This window comes from Castor canadensis, chromosome 11, assembly GCF_047511655.1.
Source record: "Castor canadensis chromosome 11, mCasCan1.hap1v2, whole genome shotgun sequence".
NCBI lineage: Eukaryota > Metazoa > Chordata > Mammalia > Rodentia > Castoridae > Castor > Castor canadensis.
Genome location: NC_133396.1, coordinates 80,086,456 through 80,105,078, shown reverse-complemented (window position 1 = coordinate 80,105,078; position 18,623 = coordinate 80,086,456). Strand labels below are relative to the sequence as shown.

The following is an 18,623-nucleotide window of genomic DNA, read 5'->3' as shown; positions in this document are numbered from 1 at the left end:
TTACAGATGTGAGCCACTGGCACCTGGTCTGCTGCTGCTTCTTTTTTTGTTTTTGTTTTAACTTTTGCTAAGGTGCAATTCATATAAAATCAAATTAACCATTTTAAGTGAAAATTCAGTGCCACTTAGTATACACACAATCCTTTGTAAAACAACCTCTAGATAGTTTCAAAACATTTTAATCACCCCAAAAGAAAATAGCATACCCAGATGGCAAAGCAGCTCATGGTAGAGTGCCTGCCTAGCAAATGTGAGGTCCCGAATTCAAACCCCAGTACCACCAAAAAGAAAATGCCATTCCCATTGAGCAGTTAAGTTGACAGCCCCCCTCCTTCTAACTGGCAATCAACATTTTGTTTCCTATCTCAGATTTATCTGTTCAAAGACTTTGTATGAATGGAATTATACAGTAGATAGCCTTTTGTGTCTGGCTTTTTGTACATAGCATTAAGTTTTTGAGATCCATCCATATTGTAATATGTATCAGTACTTCATTCCTTTTTATGACTAAGTAATATTTCATTGTATGACCATATAACATTTTGTTTATTCATTCATCCATCCATTGATGGCTATCTGAAATATTTACATTAACCCAGGTTCTTCTGGCCTCCACTACTGTGTCAGACCCAGCTACCCAGCCATTGGGCAAATTTACAAATGTGTCAAAGTCAAATGCAGTTTTGGAAGGGAACTGCTGACTCACTTCAGACCATGTGTGAAAAGGTTTAAGACCTGGATTCAGAAGAAGTCCAGTCGAGAAAGGAGTCTGGCCTAGGGTTGTGGAAGTGGGGAGAGATTCCTCAGAACAAGAAGCAAACAGCAAGGAACACTGAGCCAATGGCATCTCTTGCTGGTCCTCTCCACTAACACAGTCTCTCCACATCCAGTGAGCTCCTTCTAGTTGTGTCTTCTTTCCACTGGCTCAGTCCCAAGAGCCAGCATCCTGGCAGTGACCTCAGGGATTACCATCCAGGGTCAGGTTGGATGGAAGAAATGAGAGGGGCTGGGAGAAAGTAACTAGCAGCATTTGCCCATGTTTTAGCCAGACCTCCTCTCTGTATACAAGTCTTTCACTGTCACTTAGGGGCAGAACCACAGGGATGACATCACTTCCCAAGGGTCCCTCCTTCCCTGTCACACGTGGCCCAGGTCATTTGGGAAGATGAGCAGCACCTACCGTGGCCTTGCCCAGGTAATCTTTCTTGACCAGCTGAGCCACTTGTCTCTCATTTGGTCGGAACAGCCTGCCCACAGGGATCATGACTGGCTCGTACAGTTTCTGTTTCTGTAATACAGAAACAAGGGACAGTCACATGTCGCCTAGCCAAGGCAACAGGTTCTGAGAAATGCCTTGTTAGTTGTTGAGTCATTGTGAAAGCATCTTAGCATCTGCTTACACTAACTAGGATGTCTTACTACTCTCCTCATCTGAAAATGGATGTCTTACTATCTGAAAAAGGATGTCTTGCTACTCTCCTCATCTGAAAATGGATGTCTTGCTACTCTCCTCATCTGAAAATGGATGTCTTGCTACTCTCCTCATCTGAAAAAGGATGTCTTGCTACTCTCCTCATCTGAAAAAGGATGTCTTACTACTCTCCTCATCTGAAAATGGATGTCTTTCTTACTATCTGAAAAAGGATGTCTTGCTACTCTCCTCATCTGAAAATGGATGTCTTGCTACTCTCCTCATCTGAAAAAGGATGTCTTACTACTCTCATCTGAAAATGGATGTCTTTCTTACTATCTGAAAAAGGATGTCTTGCTACTCTCCTCATCTGAAAAAGGATGTCTTGCTACTCTCCTCATCTGAAAAAGGATGTCTTACTATCTGAAAAAGGATGTCTTGCTACTCTCCTCATCTGAAAATGCTTCCCTTGCTGCACAGATGCAAGGATCCATTGAAGTAAGCTTGCAAACTGGCCAGGAAGATCCTGTAATTATGCTGGAGTGTGAGGGGAGGAGCCATTGGTTTTAACATCACCTTCTGCTGGTATGATTTGCCCAGCACCCACTTCCCTAGGGGTGCTGCCCCTCTCCCACTCTGCATGGTATTTTGGGGTTTTCTCCCAGCATAAGGGGCACCACCACGAGATTGACCCAGGACTTAAGCAAGGGTCTGACAGTAAATGCTCTCTTGGGACTAGCATTGCTGATGTGTACAGCCATACAAAGGCTGACTTGGGCCTCTTCTTCCTGCTGTTTCAAAGATCTCATTCAAACCCAGCTCCATTTCCAGATGCGCTCACACTATGGATAATTTTGCTCATTCCTTCACAGAATCAATAAATTTTTGTTGAGATCTATGTTGTCCCCGGCACTGGGCCAGGCTGTGAGGACATGAAGGTGAGCAGTCAAACAGCCCCTGTTCTTGCAATGCTTGGACAGCCTCTAACATCCTGCTTCCTGGGGCTGCTGGGAAGCTGGGAGGCTCCACTACGAGGGATTCAGGGGCTCTGCTATTCCATACTCTAGGCCTCGGTCTCTCAGCACAGATTCAGATCTTAAATGGAACAATGCTGAAAGAGCAGTGATGCCCAGAACACACAGAAAGGCACAGTCCCTCCGCCCCCACCCATGGTGTACCCAGAAACAAGTAGGAATCCAGGGAAGTCCTCGCCCACCCACATCGCCAGCCACTTACCCAGACACTTTCCATGGCCTTGTCAATTTTGGAGTGCCTGGGCTCGGACTGCATCTTTGTTGCCAGCGCTAACTGCTCTTCAGCCTTTTTCCATTCCTCCTTCTTGGCGTACATCAAAGCAATGTTATATAACACCTGGAAGACCAGAGGCCACACACAAACTCGAGACTCCTTCAAATCTAGGGCTCACATGTACCCACAGGCAGTGTTGCCTTCCCCAGACCTCCTGGAACGTCTAAAGCATCAAATGATTACTTGAACAACACAAGCACGGCGCTAAGAGAGCATCGTGATATGGAAACTCAATATGTATTGGACATTCTTCTAACAACCAAGTGGGTTAAGAGGAAATGAGAACTACTATGGGATTTTTTTTGGGGGGGGGGGCGCTCTGGGGTTCGAACTCAGGGTTCATGCTTGCTAGGCAGGCTCTCTATCCCTTGAGCTACTCGGCCAGCCCTCTTGTGTTGTTTTAACATGGAGAAGAACAGCTTGCCCAGGGCACACTGAAGAGGAAGAGACAGAGTTGGGACGAAAATGCAGGTTTGGGGCTCCCAGTGCAGCTTCCTGCCTCTGAGTGGAGGCTGAGCTATGGGACAGGTGCAAGGTGGGAGAAGGTTCTAAAAGGAGCATCCTGCACCTGCACTGGTGGAACCTGGCCAGGCCACGTGAGAACAAGACTGTACCATAGCAAGGGTAATGAGGTGATTGCACTGGTAAAATCCAATATAGTTGGAGAGGGGCAGAGCAAACACCAGCCACTGTACCTGGGGTGGGGAGAGAACGGCAAATTCAACATTTGCCATTTCTCAGGTCTTTAGTTGAGCAGGAGGTTCATGAGTTTCTTTTATTATCATGCTTCATAACTTTCACACAAAATCAAGCAATCTTGTGAATGCATTAGCAAGATTAAAAAACTACTAAAAAAAGGATATTATGGAAATGAATCAGTGTGACCTTTGCAGCTCTGGTTATGAAGGACACTAGCACTCCATCTTACCTTGTCTTGGATCACTCTGGGGGATGCCAGCTGCCATGTCATGACAAGACTCAGGCAGCCCTCAGATGGAAAGAATAGTGGCCTCCTGCCAACACCAAGCACAAATTTGCCAGATATGCATGCATGATAGGATGGGTACCTCCATGCCAGTTAGTGGGGGCCAGGACCAATTCCAGAAGTGGAGATCTGTTTGTTCTCCCTTCTAGGCCTATTTCTGAGCATCAGTGAGCTGCTGCCTTCTGCCAACAGATGGTCCCTGGCTGAGTAAGCCTGGACTTAGGAATTTTTTTGACTACAATAGTAGTATGCATTCAGTAGAAATGTTACTTCAAACTTTGAATTTTGATCTTTGCCAAGGCCATACAATTTAGCCAGTGGATGTAGCTGCAGCTCCCATCAGCCGCACGATCACAAGGATAAACGGTATACTGCTTATTTTGCTGTCCAGCAGCTTGGGTGTTAAATGACTTTCAACTTGGGATATTTTTAACTTAAGATGGGTTTATCTGGACAGAACCTGTGATCTCAAGTCAATAAGCATCTGTATAAGCATGGCTGCCCTAACCATGACCCCGACCTATACCCATGACCATGTGTGCAGAAAGGAAGGAGAACTTGGGTGGTTCACACTCTCATTTGGTTCTCAGCCACTTTCTCTTGGGACCTTTCCCCACAACTAGTTTTTATGACTTGGTGACTAGGAAAACCTGAGGTTCCTCAATAAGAATGGGGTAGGCAGGGAAATGACTAGATGATTCCCACTTGCAGACAGGTCCACTCAGCCAGTATGTCCTGATCCTCAGGTCATTTCAACCTCAGCAACAGGGAGGACCTTCCTCTCATGAGTTCAGCTTTAATGCTGCCGTGCAGGGTCCTTTTACTAGACCCCTTTGATCCCCCAACCCTTTAATCTGTGTAAGTAGTGCTCAGTGGGGTGACTGGTAACATCTAGGGACAGTTTTGGTCATCATGACTGGGAGTGAGGAGCTACTAGAATCTGGTGGGTGGAGGCCAGGGATGCTGCTAAATGTCTGGCAATGTACAGACTCCCATTACCCACCCCCCAAGAAAGAACTGTCTGGTCCAACACTCTTTTAGAAGCTGATCAAATGCCAGCCAGTTCCCAGCCTCATCTTCCCAGACTGTGAGAAGTCAAGTAGCTGTCAGGCTAGGGTGGGGCCACATGTCCCCAGGGGCCCTGGGCAACTGTGGACTCTTTTTATTTTTAGCCCCGAGGGACCCTGGGAACACTTGACACCTTGGGTCTGAGAAACGAAAGCAAGGGGATTTTTTTTACCCCCAGCAATTCTTCTAAATAAAGATCCATGATATTCACAAGGATTTTAGTTTTTAAAGCTTCTGGTGTATATTTGGGGGTGGGGAGGACTGTCTGGAAAAAGGACATGAATTTGTAGGTCCAAGTCAGTCATGTCTCTCCTTTTTGGTAATGCAGAAAAGAAGATGTCCTTCTATGGAAAACTACCTAAACTTGTGTTTTGAGCAGTTCTTTGAGCAAGAGAGGACAGATTGGTGGCAAAGTATAATTTTTCTCTCTTAGAGTGTTGACCAAATACACGGGGTTCGATTCCTTAATAATAACTAGTGTGGTCTGTAGCCCGGGAACTGAGAAGTTACAGCACGTGCTACAAGGAGGCTGATCCCATGATCTCGGATTTGTTAGCATAACGCTGAGCAAATAGCTTGTCAGCCAGAATTGCTAAACAAAACATGCAAATTACTATAATTACTTCTGCAGAGAGACAAGTGGGCTCGTTTTTGCATGGATGTTTGAGCCTGATATTAATAAAATGCATACTCTCAGGTTGCTAACGACTTTACAAGGAGCCTTATGACATTTGAATCTATTATCCTTCTTTCCTTCCTTCCTTCCTTCCTTCCTTCCTTCCTATATTTACTTACTTTTACAGTACTAGGGCTAAGTGCTTTACCACTGAGCTAGATCTCCAGCACACCTGAGTCTTTTCTTAAAAGGTACTCTGAGGTCGGGCTCCAGTGGCTCACGCCTGTAATCCTAGCTACTCAGGAGGCAGAGATCAGGAGGATCTCGGTTCAAAGCCAGCCCTGGCAAATAGTTTGTGAGACCCTACCTCGAAAATACCCGTCACAAAAATGGGCTGGTGGAGTGGCTCAAGGTGAAGGCCGTGAGTTCAAACCCCAGTACCACAAAAAAAAAAAAAAAACAAAAAACTCTGAGTCTTGGGCACAGGAGGCAAAATGACTGACAAGCCTATGCAGGCATCAGCAGACTACTGTGCATGGTAAGCACCCTGCCCAGGCCAGCCCTGAACTCCTTACCTCGCAGGCAAACAGCTTGAACTGCAGCCCTAGGATCTTGTAGTCAATCAGCTGGTTCCCCCGAAGCTGAGTCAAGGCCTCTTTAAGATCTTTGATAGCTAAGTCATATCTGTGGACACAGAGAGGGGATAAACCAGTCTAGGACATGGAGGAAGAGTTGAAGAATAAACTGTCTCTTGCTTGTCCCTTCCCCGTTCATCTACTGGGAGAAGCCGTTAACATTTCTTTTTACCTAGTTTTTCATAAATCCTGGCCCAAGGATTCTGTAGACTCAGTATGAGCATACGCCCTAGATCTGTGCATCATAGCCTCCAGTGGGCCACCAGTCTGGATAGTCACAGGGATTGTCTTCTCTATAGACTGCATACAACTCCCACCTTCCTGACAGCCTGGTTTGTCACCTTCATATACAGCCCTCAATCTCTCTTGAGAGCTCCAAGCGGAGTCACACTTGCACATACCTGTGTCCCTGTGGAGCTGACTTGGAACACTCCTGCCTCCCACTTCTTCTCCCTCCCTGCCATTGCAACGTAGGCCAGCTGGGCACAGCTCTGAGGGGCCCCTCCTCACAGCTGCTGACATTACCTCCTGCCACAGCCTTCTCTTAGCTCTTGGTTTTGTGGCCTTCATAGTCTCCTCTCGCCTTCTGCTTCCTCCATACACTTTGGAAAGGAGGGGATAACAAGTGTGGAAGCCATACCTTATTTCTGACACTGTTCCTTGTACCTGCCACTTCGAGCTGTGTTGGATTGGCATTGTACTGACTGGCTTAAGGTGTATGGGGCTGCTCTCCTTACAATCATGGCAGTGAATTAGGGTTGACCACATCAGTAAGTTCTGCAGGGGTGTAGTCAGGACCTAGATTCATACTTCTGAGGAAACCAACTTAGGCTGTGACCTGTCCTGGGCCCTCGGAGGCCCTGGTGAGAGGGGACAATTGCTGGGCTGCTGGAGGTGGGGACAGCAAAAGACAAGCTATCCTTCTTGTCACTCCACTCAGCCCTCTGGCCTAGCAGGAACAAATTTGGCTGCTTGGTTGTGACTCCCACCTGGGTGTGGGGCCAAAAGACCCTAGACAACTGTTATCCAGAGTTGCATCCAGGGCTTCTCTTAGAGACAAGACTGGAGTTTGGACACAGGCTGGCAGGTTTCTCAGGAGGTAGCATCGTAGAGGGAAGGTACCCTGGGGCTGGGGACAGGAGCCAGGAAACACATCAAGCAGGCCTACCATTAACTGGAATGGAGCAAGCTTTTTTCTCTCACTCCCTTGTTGGAGTGAGTTTTCTCTCACTCCTGGTTATTACTGAACCTAACTGGGGGCAACTGGAGATTCAGAAAAGACACAGGATAGACAGACAGAAAGTGAGATCAGGTGTGTTGAGCACTTGGGTGGAGACGCCCAACCCTCTTTGCTTCTTTTCTCTATCTTTATTCTTTAAGGCCTTACTCCTTGCAGTTCTTTAAAACCTTGCTTAAAACCTCTTTCCTTAGACTCACTCTGTCCCATGTTTTCTCTTAGCTGTTCTTTAGCATAATCTCTCAAAGACTTTGCCCCTAGACTTGCACTGTCTCCTTAGCTTTCTTAAAGCCTCAGTGCTCAGACTTGCAAACAACAGCCGAGCCTGAAATCTGCATATGCATACTCTTAACATCTCAGTCCTTAGACTTGCACTGTAAGCTTTTCTTCAGCCTATGTATAAAGTTCTCAGTGCACACTTGCACTGTCCCATGTTCTCTCATTACCTTTCTTAAAGCCTCAGCCCTCAGGCTTGCTAGCAATTCCCATTTAGCAATTCTTTTCCTTGCAACAATCTTTTCCCTTCAGCAGTTCTTTTCCTTTCCAAAAGCCTCCCACATCAAAAAGGCCTTCCCCATCAGAAAGCCAAAAGCAAAAGGCTTAAGCAAAAAGCCCCAAAGCAAAAGCCTTGCATCCTCTTTCAGGGAGTTTTTTATACCCAGTGATAAACAAGGCAGAGTGAGGTTCTTGGGTGAGGGCATGACATTGTTAACAGGAGACACCTGAGCTCCTGCTTCTCTGAATGTAAACAACTTAGAAGCAGCTGTTCTGCATTTCGCTATTCCATGGCCAGGGCTGTGCCTATCTCGGCCTACAGATAATCTTAGGAAAAACAGTTGAGCTGCATCTCGCCTTGCTTATGTCCAGTTCTCACAGGCTTCTCATAATCCACTCTCCACACTGGGAGACCCTAGCAAGTGACTTCTCAGTAATATGGAGGCACAGTATTTACAAGGAGTAGATTACATACAAAGTGCACATGCATAAGGAGTTGCTACTGTGTGGTTCCAGATCTGATCTCTGGAGTCAAAACCAACTGGCCTTGAGTCCTGGCTCAGCCTCTCACATCCAGTGATGAAAGGCAAGTTACTCCATCTCTCCAAGTCTGTTTCCTATCTTTAGTAAGAACAGCAATAACACATACCTCCCAGGGGTGTCTGAGCACTCAGTGGACCAAATCATTTAGGTGCTTAGAAAAGTGTCTGACACTCACAGGAATAATTCATTACATTTTTCAGCTCCAAAACTGTACTAACTACAGAGTGCAAGGCCTTGAGTTCAAAACCCTGTACCACCAAAGCAAAACCAAACACAATAAAAAACCTACAAATTAAACCTATGCACCAATCACTTATTACCTGCTTATTTAAAGCTCTATGCTATGTCAAGCAGGGACTATGATTTCAGGGAGGCTTGGAGCTGGCCAGGAGGGCTGGTTGGCCAGGAGAGCCTAAGGATTGGGGCCCAGGGCATTGGGGGGAAGAAGCTGGACTTGCCATCCCTGCTAGAGTCAAACAAAGCATCAGAGGTAGCTACCAAGGCAAAGAGAGAGGAGAGCCTGGGTTTTTAAAAAGGAGGATGGCCTCTGCTGAAAGCTTGCTGTTAACAAAGATGGCAGCAAGTGCATTGAAAGCATGCAGGCTCCTCCTTAGGAAGCAATGGGCATTCAAGTCATTGCCACACATCCCTCAGGTGACCCTGTAAAAGAAGAGGAGGTAGGTTGATGTCATGAGTTCCTCTTTCTAAACCAAAAGGCTAGGCAGCAGGCTGGTTTCCTATGCCAAGAAGGAGGGGGCAGGTGTCCTGTTCCCTTGGCAGCTGCAATCTCCTCCACTCATGTTCCATAGCTGGTTTGAGAGCCAGCTGCAGGTCTCAGAGGGCACACTTTAAGTGGCATCAGCATTAACCTACAAATGTGCCTGCCTCCCTGCTGAGCTGGCTAAGCTGATGGATTCCAGCTGTGAAGAGAGATGCCTGAGTCTGCTTGTAGGAACCAGCAAAACTCTCCTTGTAATTCTCTAGCTCATCAAGATGTCCCCAGTGGGGGCTGGGAGAGGAAACAACCAGCAAATTAATCCACAGGTCTTGATTTGAGTGAGAAAAACCAGGTGGGGTTATCCCTTCTAATATCCTTTACAACACACATCTCTGAACGCATCCTCCTGCCTGGGAGTCCCCTCTCTCCCTGCTCCTGGCCTCTCGTCTTCCTTTTCCTCCTCCCTGCACCTGATGATGGAGGCTGCACCCAGCAGGAGTGGGGACTCCACTTTGAGATACAGCTCTGTTTCTCACTGCACTTCTCTGAACGAGGGCAGTATGAAAAGTCCCAAACAGAGCCGGGTTGTGTGTCATGGGCCCAGTCCTGGCTCCTTCTGGCCCCTTTAAAGTTCTCTTCTGGTCCATTTGAAAATCTCCCAAGAGACAGCCAAGGAGCAGCCACTACCTGTAGGCTCTGAGGGCTCTGTGTGTCCACCCAGCGACACCCTAGTTGTGCTGCATGAGCCTCTACACCTCTAGGCAGGGCCCTCTGCCATGGCTTCTCCCAGGCTTCTGGCTGGAAAGGGCTCCTGATTGTCTTAGTTTGGTAACAGGCTTTGTAAAGGTTTCTTAGTAACCTGAACGTCCTGCTGTTCCCCACACAGCCTAGAATCCTGCAGCTGCAGTATCCAGGATACTGTGAGCTTTTGGGATGCTGGATGCAGCTCTGACAGGGGCTGGGGTCCAGCCCTTTCCCCATCTTTAGCTCAGTAGGAAGGCCTTGTGTCTCTCCTTTTTCAGCCAGCTCCATCAGAAAAGTCTTACCACTCTTTTATTTTCACAGCCCTAAGATTCACCAGGCAGAGGGTGTGAAGGACAACTTAGAGCCCCTTCCCATTTTGGGATGACAAAGCTAGGGCCAGAGAAGGGAGACAGCATTGGCAGGGTCACCTCTGAGATATCACCCGCCTCCTCAGGAATGCACTTTTTGTTCTGCTGGAGCCTTCTAATAACAGAAGAGCAACACCACAGCATAGAACTGGGAAAACAGAAAAAGGCACCATTCATAACATGATTGCCCTAAAACAAATCCCCCTGCCATTGGAGGGAATTCCTAAGCCACCCAGGAAGAAAGAAGTCCCCACAGCATTTATTTCAATGTAGTGCTCACAGCATTTGCCCAGTTCTGCCTTGCATCATAGTTATTGCTATTGCTGACTTGTTTCCCCTTTTTTTAACTATAAGTTCCTTGAAGCAAAAACTTTGTTCATTTTCATTTAATTAATTCAATAATCAGTTATTGAGTAATTACTATCTAGGCACTGAAGTACCGGCATGAGTTTGTAAGAATTTCTTGAGAAACTCACAGGCAGGGAGCGGTGGCTAAAGCCTGTAATCCCACCTACTCAGAAGGCAGAGATAGGGAGGATTCTGGAAGGTTTGAGGCCAGCCTGGGCAAAAAGCAACACCCTATCTCAGAAATAACCAATGTAAGAAGAATTGGTGGAGTGACTCAGGCTGTAGAGCACCTGCCTAGCAAGTGCAAGGCTCTGAGCTCAACCTAGTTCTGCCAAAAAGAGAGAGGGAAGACAGAGAGAGACAGGCAATTATCTGTCATAGGCTGGATAGATGTCACAAGAAGAGACACAGAAGAGGGTACGGTTGCCACCCCCGAGTTAATGTGGCTGAGGTGAGGCATGCATGCAGGATGAGTGAGCGGCAGTCAACAGCTAAACAACAGAGGCCTGCTCCAGGACACCAAACAGACCAGATCAAAATAGAACTACTCCACGACATATCATCACTAAAACAACAAGTTCAGAAACTAAGGAAAGAATATTGAAGGCTGTAAGAGAGAAAAAACAAGTAACATACAAAGGTAAACCCATCAAAATCACAGCAGACTTCTCAACAGAAACATTAAAAGCAAGAAGAGCGTGGGGTGAGATCTTCCGGGCACTGAATGAAAATAACTTCAACCCCAGGATACTCTACCCAGCAAAGATATCATTCAAAATAGATGGAGCAATAAAAGTCTTCCATGATAAGCAGAAACTAAAACAATATGTGACCACAAAGCCACCATTACAAAAGATTCTGCAAGGGATCCTGCACACAGAAAGTGACACCCAACTTAACCATGAAAAGGCAGGCAGCACCAAACCACAGGATAAGAAAAAGCAAGACAGTAGAGAGTAACATCAAGTTAGGTACACACAATCAAACCTTCAAACAACTAAGACAACTAAATGGCAGGAATCACCACATACCTGTAAGTACTAACGCTTAATGTTAATGGACTTAATTCACCCATCAAAAGACACCGTTTGACAAAATGGATTAAAAAAGAAGATCCAACAATTTGTTGCTTACAGGAGACTCATCTCACCGACAGAAATAAGCATATGCTTAGGATGAAAGGCTGGAAGAAGATTTACCAAGCCAATGGCCCCCGAAAACAGGCAGGAGTAGCAATACTTATCTCTGACAAAGTAGACTTCAAACCTACATTGATCAAACGAGATAAAGATGGACATTCCATACTAATAAAAGGGGAAATAGACCAAAAGGAAATAATAATCACCAATCTGTACGCACCCAATGTCAACACACCCAATTTCATCAAACATACCCTGAAAGACCTAAAAGCATATATAAACGCCAACACAGTGGTTGTGGGAGACTTTAACACCCCATTATCATCAATAGATAGGTCATCCAAACAAAAAATCAATAAAGAAATCCAAGATCTAAAATATGCAATAGATCAAGTGGACCTAGTAGATGTCTACAGAACATTTAATCCAACCTCTACACAATATACATTCTTCTCAGCAGCCCATGGAACCTTCTCCAAAATAGATCATATCCTAGGGCACAAAGCAAGCCTCAGCAAATATAAGAAAATAGAAATAATACCGTGCATACTATCTGACCACAATGCAGTAAAAGTAGAACTCAACAACAAAAGTAAAGACAAAAAACATGCAAACAGCTGGAAACTAAATAACTCATTACTTAATGAAGAATGGATCATCGATGCAATAAAAGAGGAAATTAAAAAGTTCCTGGAAGTCAATGAAAATGAAAACACAACCTACCGGAACCTATGGGACACAGCTAAGGCAGTCTTGAGAGGAAAGTTTATAGCCATGAGTGCATATATTAAAAAGACTGAAAGATCCCAAATCAATGACCTAATGATACATCTCAAACTCCTAGAAAAACAAGAACAAGCAAATCCCAAAACAAATAGAAGGAGAGAAATAATAAAAATAAGAGCTGAAATCAACGAAATAGAAACCAAAAAAACCATACAAAGAATTAATGAAACAAAAAGTTGGTTCTTTGAAAAAATAAACAAGATCGATAGACCCCTGGCAAACCTGACTAAAATGAGGAGAGAAAAAACCCAAATTAGTAGAATCAGGAATGCAAAAGGGGAGATAACAACAAACACCATGGAAGTCCAGGAAATCATCAGAGACTACTTTGAGAACCTATATTCAAATAAATTTGAAAATCTAAAAGAAATGGACAGATTTCTAGATACATATGATCATCCAAAACTGAACCAAGAGGAAATTAATCACCTGAATAGACCTATAACACAAAATGAAATTGAAGCAGCAATCAAGAGTCTCCCCAAAAAGAAAAGTCCAGGACCTGATGGATTCCCTGCTGAATTCTATCAGACCTTTAAAGAAGAACAACAGAGGCCTGGGCAAGGCCGTTAGCCTTTATCCTGCAGCAATGAGACCTGGAAGATCTCATGTGGATTTGATATGCTCAGTCTGGCTGGGAAATCAGTTCGGAAGTGTCCGCAGTAGTACTGGTGAAAAATGAGGGTCTAAAACAAAACAGCGCAAATAGGAATGGGAAGCCTGATGAGGTTTAAGGTAAAGGATATTCTGAGTTGATCCCAGTGACACATTTCAGAGTTGGCTGGTTAGGAGTGGAGTCCAGTGCTTTGGGAGAGGGTGGTGGTGTCCAGAAATGGTCCTTAAGATTACATATGGGCTTTCATGTCCATATCCCCCGAAAATGTACATGGAAGGGGCATGTGCTCCTGTGTTGTTTGTAGGAAGAGAGCCTAGACATTTTGTCATTTAACAACCCCTGCTATCAATTTCCCTGCTAGATAAGGGAAAAGAAAACAGAATGTTAGGTGGATGACAACACCTAAGGACTGGGCAAAAGAAAGGAGCCAGCTTGGGGCTGAGAATGGTGCCTCATTGATATTAGTTCCTCATTAGAGAATTGCTGAACTGAAGATTAAATTTGGCAGGATTTTTTTTCTCAGATTCAACTATTATTTAACTAGCAGATTAGCTGAGTTCCTGGGTCTTATCCCTACGTCTTTCTAACTTGCTCAAAGTTTTAGCCTTCCAGGCTCTGGAACCTCCCAGCATTTTTAAATGAAAAGACCTTCTGGGTGCCCTCCCTCTTGCTCTGGTGTCTCTTATTATAGGTTGTTAAAGCTGATTTAAAGGGATGGCCTTAGAGTTTGTCTTTTGAAATTTCAAATAGGCTGGAGGATTTGTGCTTGGTCTCCATGCATGTTCCATACATGTGGAGAATGTATAAGATGCGGGGAGGAGGGAATGAGAAGAAGGACGTTAAGAAGGGTGACAGCGGGTTAGATGGAGGCACAGTGCCGATGGAGGTAGACACCCCTGTACCTTCTTGCTGTCCCAGACTCTCTCTGCTGATTGCCTCTCTGTCTGTACCTTTTCTTCTGAGGAGACTTCGCTTATATATACTCTTCTTCAGATAATTGACCACATCTACATCTTTGAAGTCCTCTGAACATCTTGTCACTGCCCCTAGCAACAACTGAGCACATACACTTTACAGGCTGCGTTTCTGACTAAGGCCTAGGATCAAAGCCTTCTAAAATGGCCCAGGACCAGAGCCCAGCCTGTTTCCAGGCTTTGGCATCTCTGCAGCCTCTCTCATGCCCTGCCTACCTGCATCCCCACCCACACCATGCTTGGACCAGTTTCACTGCTAGGAAGTTCCTCATTAGCCTGAGCCAAATTCGTCTTCCCCAGAACTTGTGCGTGCGGCTGGAAAATTTCTCTAAGGGGTCAGTTTGAGGTCTTCCCAAAACATTTGTGGTTTACATTGAGAATATTTTTCCTTTGTTACTTATTTGTTGTTTGGGCATCTAAGGGAAAGTAGGAATTGATATTAACATTCATTTTTAAAATTTATCTTTTTACTGATCATTTCACGTTGACTATGAACATATCAAAAATGAAGATAAGGTGATAGAATGGAGTTCCCTATCATCCCACCATTCAGAAGGATTACCAATAATATTTTGGTCTATGGCTTTCTAGTCTTTATTCTACGAAACAAATGGCATTGAATTATACACGCTGTTCTAAGATAAAACCTTTTTTAAAAAATTTGACATCTATAGCATGGGCTGGTAGCTCACTCCTGTAATCCTAGCTACTTAGAGGCTGATATCAGGAGGATCACAGTTCAAGGCTAGTCCAGGCAAATATTTCCCATGTCCAAAATAACCAGACCAAAATGTACTGGAGGTGTGGCTCAAGTGGTAGAGTGCGTGCTTTTAAGTCCTGAGTTCAAACCCCAGTCCTATAAAAAAGAAAAGTGACATACATTGTGAACTTCCTCTATTTTAATATATACTTCTTATTTATCTGTATTAAGTTATTTTTATCCATACACTGTTAATAGCCCATCTTCTCATTTTTGTGGCCGAATCATATTGCATTGAGTGGATTGAACTGGGCTGTGCACATTTTGCTGGGATGAAGACAGGTTTTGATGTGGTTTTGTGATAATTCTCATTTTGGAACAGCTCAGTACTTCAGAGTTCTAGGCCACCATGGGTGACCCCATCAGGGACACTGGTAGGGTATCATGCTGGCTGAATAGCAAGCCTGTGCTGCTTTCTAGGCTCATTGTGAGTATGGCCAGCTGGCCAACAGTCCAGGCAGGCCTGTCTTCCCTCCCCAGTGAGCCTCTGCTTCCTCTGTGACTGCCTGAGAAGCACCAGTCAGGCTTCCTCCCTACACAGGCCAGAAGCACTTTTTGAAAACCAGGTCTAGCAGCACTGAGACCCTTGGGTTTCTCTTGGAACCTCCCCAGTGTGGGTGCCACTTACTTCTCCATCCTGTAGTACAGCATCCCTCGCTGGAAGTAAGCCACTGCCAAGTGCTTGTCTCGGTTAATGCTTTGGGTGAAGGCCTGCGGAGAGGAGGACCCATACGTGGCCATGAGTGAGTTGGAGAGGAGGTGTGAGATGAGCCCAAAGGAGAGTCAAGGAGGGGTGCAGGAACCATGCAGCTCTTCAAGGTCACAGGCCGGAGGCGTGGGGCACAGGCCCCCTGCATCAGGACACTCTGAGGTACCACTTCCTCCTTCCATAGCATGTGGCAAGTTACCTATCTCCAAACCTCAGTTTTTTGCTCTGTAAAAAAGGGGATATTCTTACCTGCCTTTCAAGATTACTGGCAGGATCCATTAGTAAAATTAATTTAAGTGAAAATAATGTAATTAAAAAATATAAATCATTATATTTATGATATAAATTTATTCTATCAGTATTATATAATTAAACTAATAGCATATATATAGCTATCTCTCTCTCCCTCTCTCTCTCTAAATATATATATAGATATATAGATATAGATATATTAGATATATATATATATATCTAATAGTAAGGGTTCAAGCAAGAAAACAAAGAAACAGAGAAGAGAGAATGAGAAGGGCCAGCCTCAGAAGAGTTCAAGAAGATTGCAGACCCAAGAGCACAGGAGCCAGGAAGCCAAAAGCATGCCATGGCCAGGACAGCCTGGCCAAGGATCATTTGTCAAGGCTAAGGTAGAAGTCAATGGGCCCTGCTGGTGGAGCTGTACCTGGACCAGCTACTTCCTTTGCCTGAGAGTGTGCACCGTACCTTCACCACCCTCAGAATGTGGTGCTGGTGCTTGGTCCTCAGCAAGCAGGGGAGGGAAGTTGGGTCACAGCCCTCCCTGCAGGCAGAGGCCATGCCCTCACATACACACCTGCTCCTGCCTGCCCGTTCACCACTCTGGAGCCTGAGCTGGGCTTGTCAGATGTGGGAGCATCTTGAGCTACTTGTTGGCTCCTGTCAGGAGGGTGTGACTGAGGTTTGTTCCCCTCTGGCTCACAGGATAACTGTGGGATCAAGTGGTCTCTAAGGGTGCTGGGGAATTCATTGTTTGTTTGCATACCACGTTGCCCAGTTGTACCGCACTTTACTAGTTGGCGTCTCACTTAATCCTCATGATTCTTAAACCTCCAAGATGCTGAGAGCCAGGAGTTTTTGTGGCCTGCTTAACACTAAACGGTCAGGAGGCAGAACAGCTGGGATTTGATCCTCGATCTTCTGCTTCCAAACTCCATGCCCTTCCGCTTTATTATGCTCAGTTCTAAAAAGTAATCTTTGAGAATGCACAGCCCCACACAGGACAGGTTTTGTAAGGGAGAAAAAAATACCTTAAAAAGATATTTAGACACCCCACACCATGGGCTTGGCAGACATCATTAATCAATCACACTATGCCTTAGGATCCTTAAGCGTGCCCAGCAGATCGATCAGAATTGTCACTTGGAAGGAAACCTGTTTTTTACCAATGCCTCCCTCGCTCAGACAGGTGACGCTGACGCCCATGAAATTCTTGGAACATTCTAGCGTACACCTTAGAATCAGGCAGAAGGTGGCAGCATACAAAGCCTACGTCCAGGAGGAATTGGTAGAAGAAAATACACTGGGAGTCTTCCTAAAGGTGTTGAAGAACACTTGCTTTGGCTTGGATCCCATAACGAGTGGAGCATGACACACCCTGTCACCTGGGGAACCAGCTGGGGAGCTTTTACAACAGTGGCTGACAGGCCCTTCCCCCAGGCCAAGTCAGTGGGGACCTCTGGGTGGGGCCTAGAAGGCTTGTCCTTGCAGGGTTCCTGGGAGGCTGGGTTTCTAGGCAGCGATAATTCCCTGAGCACAGAGGAGGGAGCCAGCCCCTCACTCACCTTCTCGGCCTCAGGCATGTTCTCCAGGATGCTGTGCATACAACCCATGTTGAAGCAAATCCGCGAGTGGGGGTCCTGGACTGAGCTGAAGGCCTCCAGGGCTCCCTTCCAGTCCTTCTTGTCAGCTGCCAACACCCCTTCATTCCAGAGGCTGATGGCTTCAGCCAGGGACATGATCAGGTGGACACTGAGAGGTCTAGAGCTGCCAGGGGTCAGAAAGGCCAAGCGGGGGTGGGGGGGGCCAGGGGCAGAGTCGTCCCCGGCTAAGCTGTCCCCAAACCCAGTCCTCACAGCTAGGCTTGGTGTGCAGAAGAGGATCAACTGTCCCTTAGGGTGACTTCATAGTGTTGCAAATGTGTCAGGAAATGTCCCCACCTTTCAGGAACTGACGCATAACCTACCAGACAGAGAAAAGTAGAGACTGGAGGGTGGATGGGAGGAGGTGGAGTGTGGCAGAGAGAGGAAGTCCCTCAGATGCTGCTGCTTCAGATCAGTTCCTCAAAATGCTTCTGCTCTGTCACCCCGGCCTCCTCTCTGTTAGTCTTCCACCCACCCTGGCAGCTTCAGGCCAGGACAGCTTTGGTGGGACAGGGTGCCTCCCTGTACCCCGATTCCAACACCTTGGAGAATTCTTTTCATCCTTAAATGAATTCCTTGCTCACTTTCTCTCAGTCTCTCAGGCTGTATTTATTTTGGTGATACTGAGGTTTGAACTTAAGGCCTTGTGCTTGCTAGGCAGGCACTCTACCACTTGAGCCACACCTCCAGCCCTTTTTATTTTCGTTATTTTTGAGAGAGGATCTCAATTTTATGCCTGGGCTGCTCACACCCCACCTTCCTGAAGATGCTGCCACGAAGTCCAGTCTGCTGCATGCACACCCACAATGTTGCTGATCCCTGAAGCCTGTGTCACCTCCCTGCTGTCCTCCATGGTGGGGTTATGTGTGCCCAGCATGGCTTTGCAGGACTTGTCTTCATACCTCGGGAGGAATCTGGGGCTAACTCCCCCTGTCCCTCAGGGCACTAGCAATGTCTCACCGCTGTCTGCTTACCCTTCTACCCACAAGCCACCCTCAACTAGGGGTTGACCTTATAGTTCCCTAGCATGTTCTTATCCTTCCATCCATTTTCTATACAGCAATCAGACCAAGTTTTTAAGCACTTACTCAAAGTACATCATGCTCCTTGCTTTTAAACTTCAGTGCCTTTGCATTGCTCTTGGGACATCTCCAAACTCCTCAGGGGGCAGGAAGACCCCACCTTCTGCTCCACATCCCCACCATGCCCAGCTTACAGGTGTCCTTTTTTTTTTTTTTCATACTCCAATGAGCCAGGCTGAGTACCCACTG

At 46.0% G+C, this 18,623-nt stretch overlaps 1 protein-coding gene across 2 annotated transcripts in view; it reads right to left on the bottom strand.

Moving 5' to 3' along the window:
* Ncf2 (neutrophil cytosolic factor 2) overlaps positions 1–17,635 on the bottom strand; it is a 31,318-nt gene extending 13,683 nt beyond the window's left edge. Inside the window, exons 1-5 of one of the 2 annotated variants that reach the window (XM_020169604.2) lie at positions 17,275–17,635; positions 15,380–15,462; positions 5,964–6,072; positions 2,648–2,782; positions 1,181–1,288 (exon numbers count right to left, since the gene is read on the bottom strand). In XM_020169604.2, the coding sequence (XP_020025193.1) occupies positions 1,181–1,288; positions 2,648–2,782; positions 5,964–6,072; positions 15,380–15,462; positions 17,275–17,448 (609 nt within the window). In that variant the 5' untranslated portion in view covers positions 17,449–17,635. Of the gene's footprint in view, positions 1–1,180; positions 1,289–2,647; positions 2,783–5,963; positions 6,073–15,379; positions 15,463–16,136; positions 16,204–17,274 lie in introns of those variants that run through there. The other variant, XM_074047282.1, reaches the window with a different exon arrangement.
* Positions 17,636–18,623: the final 988 nt, after the last annotated feature.